The sequence below is a fragment of the Hylobates moloch genome, unplaced genomic scaffold, assembly GCF_009828535.3.
Source record: "Hylobates moloch isolate HMO894 unplaced genomic scaffold, HMol_V3 SCAFFOLD_17, whole genome shotgun sequence".
In the NCBI taxonomy this organism is placed as follows: domain Eukaryota; kingdom Metazoa; phylum Chordata; class Mammalia; order Primates; family Hylobatidae; genus Hylobates; species Hylobates moloch.
The window spans coordinates 42,181,467-42,191,613 of record NW_026652292.1 but is presented as its reverse complement, the minus strand read 5'-3'; the positions used below and the strand labels follow the sequence as shown (position 1 = coordinate 42,191,613).

Genomic DNA, 10,147 nt, shown 5'->3' with positions numbered 1-10,147 from the left:
TAGGCATTACCATTCAGGACATAGGCATGGGCAAGGACTTCATGTCTGAAACACCAAAAGCAATGGCAACAAAAGCCAAAATTGACAAATGGGATCTAATTAAATTAAAGAGCTTCTGCACAGCAAAAGAAACTACCATCAGAGTGAACAGGCAACCTACAGAATGGGAGAAAATTTTTGCAACCTACTCATCTGACAAAGGGCTAATATCCAGAATCTACAATGAACTCAAAGAAATTTACAAGAAAAAAACAACCCCATCAAAAAGTGGGCGAAAGACACGAACAGACACTTCTCAAAAGAAGACATTTATGCAGCCAAAAAACACATGAAAAAATGCTCATCATCACTGGCCATCAGAGAAATGCAAATCAAAACCACAATGAGATACCATCTCACACCAGTTAGAATGGCCATCATTAAAAAGTCAGGAAACAACAGGTGCTGGAGAGGATGTGGAGAAATAGGAACACTTTTACACTGTTGGTGGGACTGTAAACTAGTTCAACCATTGTGGAAGTCAGTGTGGCGATTCTCAGGGATCTAGAACTAGAAATACCATTTGACCCAGCCATCTCATTACTGGGTATATATCCAAAGGACTATAAGTCATGCTGCTATAAAGACACATGCACACGTATGTTTATTGCAGCACTATTCACAATAGCAAAGACTTGGAACCAACCCAAATGTCCAACACCGATAGACTGGATTAAGAAAATGTGGCACATATACACCATGTAATACTATGCAGCCATAAAAAAGGATGAGTTCATGTCCTTTGTAGGGACATGGATGAAACTGGATAACATCATTCTCAGTAAACGATCGCAAGGACAAAAAACCAAACACCGCATGTTCTCACTCATAGGTGGCAATTGAACAATGAGAACTCATGGACACAGGAAGGGGAACATTACACTCTGGGGACTGTTGTGGGGTGGGGGGAGGGGGAGGGACAGCATTAGGAGATATACCTAACGCTAAATGACGAGTTAATGGGTGCAGCACACCAACATGGCACGTGGATACATATGTAACAAACCTGCACATTGTGCACATGTACCCTAAAACTTAAAGTATAAAATATATATAAAAAAAAAGAAAAATAGTTTACACATTAGCCCATTAGCGAGGATTGATTGACCCTTTGTGTGGTGGACTCTCTTAAAATTGTTGGGGTGTGGGAGAAACTACGAGTATGATCAAGGTGTAAGTATGTAATTGCCTTATTTTGATTTTGTTTTAGCTTCCTTGTGGTCATAGATGCAAAGAGATGTGTCATCCTGGTGAATGTCCCTTTAATTGCAACCAGAAGGTAAAGCTTAGATGTCCTTGTAAAAGAATAAAAAAGGTAAATATTTTTAAGTTATTGAAAATACTTTTCGATGTAAGTTGTTTTTGTGTGGTTTTCTTGTTTTTGTTTTTTGATCTATATGTTTTGGTAGTTGTTTGGCTTTTTTTTTTTTTGCCTTTTAATTTTAAGTTTTTACTTCATAGAACCTTTTTATTATTAAAATGAGCTTACTTGTTCTATAAACATTTATTTTAAAAATAAGCTTTGGCGATTTAATTTTCTACAATTTAATAGTAAAAGGAAAATTATTTTTTATGTGGGAACCAAATTCAATGCTCTCTTTTGGTCAATGTGCTTTAGATTTGAGGTCTTTGAACAAGGAAGACAAAGTAATGGGTAGAATGTTTCATTGCTTAAGAAATGGCTTGAGGTTAACTTTGTTGCTGTTATTTATGAAGTGCTTTTTACCATCAGTATTGTCCTTTGAAAATATTGCCTTAAAAAGACCTCATATGAATAGCCTTATAAAGTAAAATAACATTTAAACTTGGAAAGAACTAATTTTAAGATAAAATGATGGTAACAGAGGAATAAATGGGCAAAAACTAATGATTACAAAGCCTGATGGAAACAAACTATATACTGCTCAACAAAACTTATGAAGGAAAATATACTGTCCTAATAGTCTTTTTCTGAATTCTCTGTTTCCTTGATCTTCCCTGTTGGCAGTGCTTACTCCTTTGAAACCAACTTTTTTGACCTCTGATTTACCCTATCTCAGTTATAGTCATGACTCCTTTTTTTCCTTCATATTCCTATTGTCATTCCCTAAAGGTTGTCTTTTTTGTCTCTTGAAATTCGCTTTTATTTATCCATGTGATGGATATGTATTGAGGATCTTTTATAGGTCCTTTGCCTTTCATTTATATTCATAGTTTCTGATATGTTTTCCTAGGATAGGGAACTTCTGAATTTAAATTTATACACTTGGCCTTTTAGGGAGTGGAATCTTTAAGTTTTAGATATTTGAACTGACCCCCTGTACTTGAAAATAAATACTTGGTCAAGCCATTTTTAATGTGAGATGTCTCTTAAGTTTTCCCTGAAATCTCATGTCTTGTCCAAGTGCCGTATGCCACCCACCCGTTAGTACTTTGGAACAACTCTTTCCTGGGCTTTGGCCACAACTTTGTGACCCGTTTCCTTGTCTCTAGTCACACCACTTCCCTGTTCTAAATTCTTCAATGGCTCTTCATCACTTATGGAAAAAGTGCATTGTATAAAGAATGTGTATGTGTAGGTATGTGCAGACTTGGCATACCAGGGATTCATCTCTGTGAATCTGTTACTTAAGTGCCCTAATACATATATTGTACCCTCGCTTAGCTTAGGCTGTGACAATGTATATATTTCTTTTTCTGTGTAAAATACAATGTATTTTTTCTTTACCTCTCTGCTTACTAGAATCCTGCTAATACTTATTGCAAGCACTTCCTTGTTTGAGAAGGTTTTCCTTCCCCAGGTTCCCTTGGGAAGGCTTAGCTGTTCCTTCCTCTTGACTTTCTTTGTACTGGGTTCATAATGTAGAGCTTTGTGATTCTAGGTATCTGTAACCTTGTTTCCTCATCTGTAAAATAGAGTTTATAGAGATTTATTGAAAGGAATAAAAGAGGTAGTGCTTACATAGCATTTAAAACAATGCTATGTTTAATAAATAGTAGCTGCCATTACTATTGTTATTTATTTAGCACTTAACAGATGATTATACTGTTTATTTCTTACTGTGTTCCATTTCCCTGTCATGGTGTTTAGCATGTTATAGGCACTCTGTAGGTATCTTCTGAATGAGAAAAGATAAAATCCTCTTCTAAGCTGATGGACTTAATGTCTATAAACACACAATACTTATTTTTGTCTCCAGTGTTTGTTCATGTTAATTTTCTTATGTCTGGACTGTCTTCGGAGGATAAGACTATGTTTATCACTAAATCGAGCCAAAAACGAAGAACTAAGGAAAAAAAAAAAAACCCTCCAAGTAATAAAATTCCATGCCATAAAATGCTTTTACTAAATGCACTTTACTCAGGATTTGGTAATCTCATGTCTAAGCTGTGGCAGATTTGAACAAAAAACTAGAGTCTGAGGGTCTGGTGAGACAGGAGAAACTGATACAAATTAAATATACTGAGAGTAAAAGTGACATTGGCAGCAATAAATGAATGAATAAAAGATAGATAAACATACTACAAAAGGCAGTCTAAAACCAGTGTAAAGAATACTCTTCAACTCAGTAGGTCATCGTTTTATTCTATCATAGTACAGAAATTGGTCATAGTTTTGATGTCAAGACATCAAAAACAGTAGATCAGTGTTCTTTCGTTAAGGAGGTAGTGAGGTGCCAACATAAGCTTTAGAACAATTTTCATCTAAACTTAAAAAAAGTTTAACAGTCGAGAGAAAAATTTGTACCTCCCCAGAAAACTCTAGAGCTGTACTATCTGAGATGGTAGCCACTAGTCACATGTGGATATTTAAATGCAAATTGTAATGAATTAGCATAAAATCATATTAAAAATTTGGTTCCTCATTTTCAGTACCCACATTTGAAATGCTCAGTAGCCATATGTGGCTAGTGCTACTCTGTGGACTGATGCAGATTTACAGCATTTCCATCCCACTCACATACCAGGAAGCTCTGTTGGACAGCACATTTGTAGAACATTGTATTCCCTGGACACTTTGCAAGAATAACAAACAATAAAGAAAAATAAAGAATAAAAACGACATTGGAGCTAAGTCCGATAGTGGCATGTAGTAATTATTAAGTTGATTTTTAAAATTTTTATGGTATTCTCTTTTTTAAGTTAAAAGAAAATAAGAAAGTAATCACTATTTGAACCAGATATTTAATGCTTGCAACCATATCATCATTAAATATTAAGTCACATCAAATAATACTTATGACCTTAAGCTATTAGATAAACTTTACTTTTTTATGGCAGACAGGACTTTGAGGGAAAAATCATTTAAAATTTGAAAATTGGGTTGTTTGTAGGAATTGCAGTGCAACAAAGTACGTGAAAATCAGGTTTCAATAGAATGTGACACAACGTGCAAAGAAATGAAGCGGAAAGCATCTGAGGTAATGTCTCATTAAATATCATTTTAAAGGCTAGTGGCCTTTCCCTTCTTATTTTGTGCATTTGTGTACTTATTAAAAACAACTTGAAATCTCATTTTTTTGCTTTTATAATAAAAGCCTAGTTTTATAGGCCTATTTTGAATGACAGATTGGGATTTTCATTGCCTAGTGTATATGAAGGCTTTTCATCTTCTATGCCTGTTACAAGATTTTGAGATTCTTTGCTGCTTGGGTTATCTCTAGTGTTACCGTTTCCCTCCATCGACCCAATCAGTGACCTCTTGATTTTGTTTGAAAATAAGGATTCCCTTCCATGATAGCACATTTAAGATAAATTTAACTCTAGAGAAACAGCAGTATTTAATAATTAATTCTAGATTCTTAATACAGCAACTCAAGCGGAAAAAAAGCAGTTTTAAAATTTGCTGTTACAATGTTTTAACTCTTTGAATTACAATGTAATATCGATTTTACTTGTTAAGCTGAGATGCTCATATAAGGTATAACACTCCATCCATCACCACCTTCAATTTATTAGATAGTGCCTTGGTAAAACCTTGTCTCAGTATAGCATTTACATTTCTTTAAATGATTTCAAGCTCCTAAAAGTTGATATGGGTTAATAGAACCTGGATGGGTAGATGTTAAAATTCCATATAAAACGTGATGACTAAATTGTAAATTGACTTTTGAATGTGTATAAACAGATAAAAGAAGCAGAAGCCAAAGCTGCTTTTGAAGAAGAAAAACGAAGACAACAGGTAACCAAACAAAATACCCAGATTTATGTCTGTTAGCATCATTGCTAGATTTTGTGCAAACACAAGGTATATTCCAAGGTCAAACTAAGGGCTGGTCTCTATTGTGAACTGAAAATAACATAGTTCTTGTAAAACAAAAATGAGCCATCTACTAACTTGACTTTAAGTGTACTGAAACTCTGAAAAGGTATGAGATCTCATATCTTCCCAAATAGTTTGTTTTGTATTTCCAATTTACTTTCTTGCCAATATCATCCATACTTCAGCCAGAAGAATTTTAACTCCTCCTTTGGCTGGGGAGTGAGAGTGAGCGAATCATCACCATTGTAAGGCATCTTCTGGAGACCATAACTTTACTTAACTAAAAGTATTTGAGTTCTATTTTACTGAGTTGCAGATCACCTGTAACAAATAAGTGTAGTTTACTAATCAGTACATTTGTTTTAATAATGCATTCCCGTATTTCCCTATTAGATCTTTAAATGCGGATTATAACCTGTTCTTTGTTGTTACCTAGATAACAAGTACATTCCTGATACTCCCTGTTTAAGTATTTACTTTATTGATCATACACTTCAAAGAGTGGCTTGACTTTCTAATAGTGATGTATAACTTTTTATTATTATTTGTCAGTTTGTATCTTGAAATGCTTTATACTTATCAGATTGTATTGTGTACTAAGCTACTGCCTTTATGAATGATGAGATTGAAACTTGCATGATTTGCATGAATGAGGAAATTCAAACTTTGATGAGTTGTAGGAACAATTCGAACAATTAGGAACATTAGAAACAATTCATGTAGTTAATAATGGTTGGCCAAGGTGACCTTTGAGATTTTATGGTTCTGTAAAGTTGATTTGCCTGATATCCCCAAAATAAGTTATCAGAGCTAATATAGTAAAACATAGGTTGGCTGGAATCCTAGGAGATTAAGTTATTAAGAATAGTTTAGTATGTTTTCTCCTTATTCCCTTTGCTATCTTTTTATAAATCATCATGGATGAAAATCTTAGATACATTCCCTGTTTACTGACTCTAAACAGAATATAATCAGTCCTTAGTATATGTAGGTTCTGCATCTGTGAATTCAACCAACCACAGATCGAAAATTTGTTTCAAAACAAGTAAAAAAAAAATAATAATAATACACATTTTTAAAATACAGTGTAACACCTATTTACATAGGCTTTGCATTGTTACTAGGTGTTACAGGAAATCTAGAGTGATTTAAAGTATACAGGAAGATGTGTGTGTGTTATTTGCAAATCCTCCACTATTTATATAGAGACTTGATCATCCTCAGGTTTTTATATCCAAGGGGATCCTATAACCAATTTCCTACAGATACTGAAGGATCACTGTATACAGCACATAATATATACTTGGTGACTGTGAGTCACCATTTAACCGTCAGTTATTTTACTGTGTCTGTGGTCCTCAAGTTTGTCTGCTTTTAAGATATTTTGACGTTTTTTATATGTCAGAAACTAACCACTTGGGAGTAGTCTGACATTTTGGCTCATTGAAGAATGCCACTTTGTATTAAACCAAGTTTATTATTAGATCTTTTTCAAGTGTGGTTTATGGCCACAGTAATGGATATGTGAACTGGAGTTTACATTTCCTCCTATTAAATAACCATTTACAAAGCTTTAGGTGGATATTATTAAATACGTATATATTTTAACTATTGTCTTAATTAACTATGCACTATAGCATATTATATTACATTATTATGTGTAAAAGTTTAATAAGTACTTAGCAGTGGGATAAAAATCCACATTTGATATTGAATGCAATTCAGTTATCTTCTTTTAGTACTAGCTTAAAATTTTTATGTCTAAAATAGGTCATTTTGATTTTAAAGCATGAAGAATTTTTTCCTTTGAAGAATTTTTACTATTTTTAAAAAATATATTTGGTAGAGAAGAATCGAGTTCTGGCAGCTTTTTTCTCTTTACTCACTTGAATTTCTTTCTTAAAAACCACTAATGTTTATTGCATGCATTGTGAACAACTAGAATTATAGGCATCTTCATTCTCACTAGGCATCACAGTACTTGCTAGAAGCTTTATAGAATGCTGGTTCTATAATTATTGAGTTGAAGTATAATGGTGTCCATGTATAAGACCAGTGTCTATATTTTAGAGCACCCTGATTTAATAAGACAATTTATTTATTTATTTATTTATTTATTTATTTATTTATTTATTTTTATTTATTTATTTTTTGAGATGGAGTCTCTCTCTGTTGCCCAGGCTGGAGTACAGTGGCGCGATCTCGGCTCACTGCAAGCTCTGCCTCCCTGGTTCACACGATTCTCCTGCCTCAGCCTCCCGAGTAGCTGGGACTACAGGCACCCGCCATCATGCCCAGCTAATTTTTTGTATTTTTAGTAGAGATGGGGTTTCACCATGTTAGCCAGGATGGTCTTGATCTCCTGACCTTGTGACCCACCTGCCTCGGCCTACCAGAGTGCTGGGATTACAGGCGTGAGCCACTGTGCCCGGCCTAATCAGACATTTTAATATTTAGTATCGTAGTCAGCCCTACAGTTTGAAATATTCTCTTCTGTTATCTCCCAGTCTCCATTCAGCTTACCTAAACCCTGAATTTGTTGAATACAATCAGTAGTGGAGAGTGGTGTTTTAAAAAATCAAATCAATATATTGACTGTATATCATTACTATTAAAACATTACCCAAATTGATTTTTATGTAAATGGAAAGTTTCAAATCAATGTATGCATTGAATTTAATTAAAACGATGCTGTTTTTATTTAGGCTGAACTAGAAGCTTTTGAAAACAGACTGAAGGGTCGTCGGAAGAAGAACAGGAAAAGAGATGAAGTGGCAGTTGAGCTATCTCTATGGCAAAAACATAAATATTATCTCCTTTCAGTGTGTGGAGTTGTGGTTGTGGTGTTTGCATGGTACATCACCCATGATGTCAATTAAAAAAAGTTTTGATCTTTTAATGTAACTCAGATTGGATTTAGATAAGTTGTTAAATTTGAAATACTAGAAAATGTATATTACAGAACATGATATATATTTACATTCATCTCTGTATTCTCTCAGTTGTTGTTAGAAGGACAGAATGTTAAACTTGATCTTAATTAGTATACTAGAAAGGGCATTATAACACTGTTTAAAGTGAAGGCATGACTGAAACTAAAATATTTCATAAGGCTTAGCTAGAGGCAGAGTAACGTGTTTTTGTTCATTGGGCTTCCTTGTACTAACTTAGTTTTTTCATTTAATAATTCAAACCAACACTTTTAAAAAAATAATTCAGATGAAACTGAGCCATATGTGCAGTAAGAGAAATATTTCTTAATGTTTTGGTTACTTAGAGTACTTTTCTTGATACTGTTAACTTTGTGCTTTTTTAAAAAAGTGATTAACAGACCTCTTAAATTGACATGAAGGTATGTAATTAGATTTCAGAAGTTGGTTTATTAGTGAGGAATTTTTATCAATAAATGTCATGTGGCATGTTCTTCAGAATATATAGTTATTTTCAACAAATGCCAGGCTAGATTCCTCACATGTGGCTATTTCTTATGTAAGAAGCTTTTAACTGAAGTTGGCGTGTTTCGTAAAACTTGTATGTGTCTTTTAAAAATAAGAATAAAAGGAAGATGAGTATTTATGAAGAATATGTGCTGACAACAGAGCTTATGAGCTCTATGTACTTTAATCTCATTTCTCCTTACCACAATCTTAAATAGATTTCAGCTAAAAGTAATCAGTTCTTATGAAAACAAATAGAGAAATATCAGTAAGTCAAATCTGTTTGAATTATAATTCCTTTCAAATAGTTTTGCTGTTTAATTTATATGATTAATGTTTTCATTAAAATTTTTGATACCAAGTTTGTAATCTAGAATATTTATTATTAGCTAAAATATTCAGGAGCCTATAATTTTAAGTTAGGCATTAGTGTCAATGTATAAAATTCTAATACTTCATGCGGAAGTCAGTCATTGATGGATACCTAAAAGTATCTAAAAAGTGGTAGATACATGTTTTTTTTTTAATTATTATTATTATTATTATTACACTTTAAGTTTTAGGGTACATGTGCACAACATGCAGGATTGTTACATATGTATCCATGTGCCATGTTGGTATGCTGCACCCATTAACTCATCATTTAGCATTAGGTATATCTCCTAATGCTATCCCTCCCCCCTCCCCCCACCCCACAGCAGTCCCCGGTGTGTGATGTTCCCCTTCCTGTGTCCATGTGTTCTCATTGTTCAATTCCCACCTATGAGTGAGAACATGTGGTGTTTGGTTTTTTTGTCCTTGCAATAGTTTGCTGAGAATGATGGTTTCAGCTTCATCCATGTCCCTACAAAGGACATGAACTCATCATTTTTTATGGCTGCGTAGTATTCCATGGTGTATATGTGCCACATTTTCTTAATCCAGTCTATCGTTGTTGGACATTTGGGTTGGTTCCAAGTCTTTACTATTGTGAATAGTGCCACAATAAACATACGTGTGCATGTGTCTTTATAGCAGCATGATTTATAGTCCTTTGGGTATATACCCAGTAATGGGATGGCTGGGTCAAATGGTATTTCTAGTTCTAGATCCCTGAGGAATCGCCACACTGACTTCCACAATGGTTGAACTAGTTTACAGTCCCACCAACAGTGTAAAAGTGTTCCTATTTCTCCACATCCTCTCCAGCACCTGTTGTTCCCAGACTTTTTAATAATCACCATCCTAACTGGTGTGAGATGATATCTCATTGTGGTTTTGATTTGCATTTCTCTGATGGCCAGTGATGATGAGCATTTTTTCATGTGTTTTTTTGGCTGCATAAATGTCTTCTTTTGAGAAGTGTCTGTTCATATCCTTTGCCCACTTTTTGATGGGGTTGTTTGTTTTTTTCTTGTAAATTTGTTTGAGTTCATTGTAGATTCTGGAT

The 10,147-nt window shown here is 34.0% G+C and overlaps 1 protein-coding gene across 1 annotated transcript; it reads left to right on the top strand.

The window, feature by feature from the left end:
* Positions 1–1,048: 1,048 nt before the first annotated feature.
* LOC116456950 (NF-X1-type zinc finger protein NFXL1-like) lies at positions 1,049–9,079 on the top strand. The gene is made up of 4 exons (XM_032135851.2): positions 1,049–1,354; positions 4,353–4,439; positions 5,147–5,200; positions 7,987–9,079. Exons 1-4 carry the CDS (start codon positions 1,277–1,279, stop codon positions 8,158–8,160), a joined length of 393 nt encoding a protein of 130 aa, XP_031991742.1. The 5' UTR covers positions 1,049–1,276; the 3' UTR covers positions 8,161–9,079.
* The last annotated feature ends 1,068 nt before the right edge of the window (positions 9,080–10,147 follow it).

What these genes read in the sequence shown, in the direction of transcription:
- LOC116456950 (XM_032135851.2), top strand. Translation starts at nt 1,277, where the DNA reads ATGTGTCATCCTGGTGAATGTCCCTTTAATTGCAACCAGAAGGTAAAG. An exon ending in CTTGTAAAAGAATAAAAAAG is followed by an intron (nt 1,355 to 4,352) that starts GTAAATATTTTT and finishes GGTTGTTTGTAG; the next exon opens with GAATTGCAGTGCAACAAAGT. An exon ending in TGAAGCGGAAAGCATCTGAG is followed by an intron (nt 4,440 to 5,146) that starts GTAATGTCTCAT and finishes GTGTATAAACAG; the next exon opens with ATAAAAGAAGCAGAAGCCAA.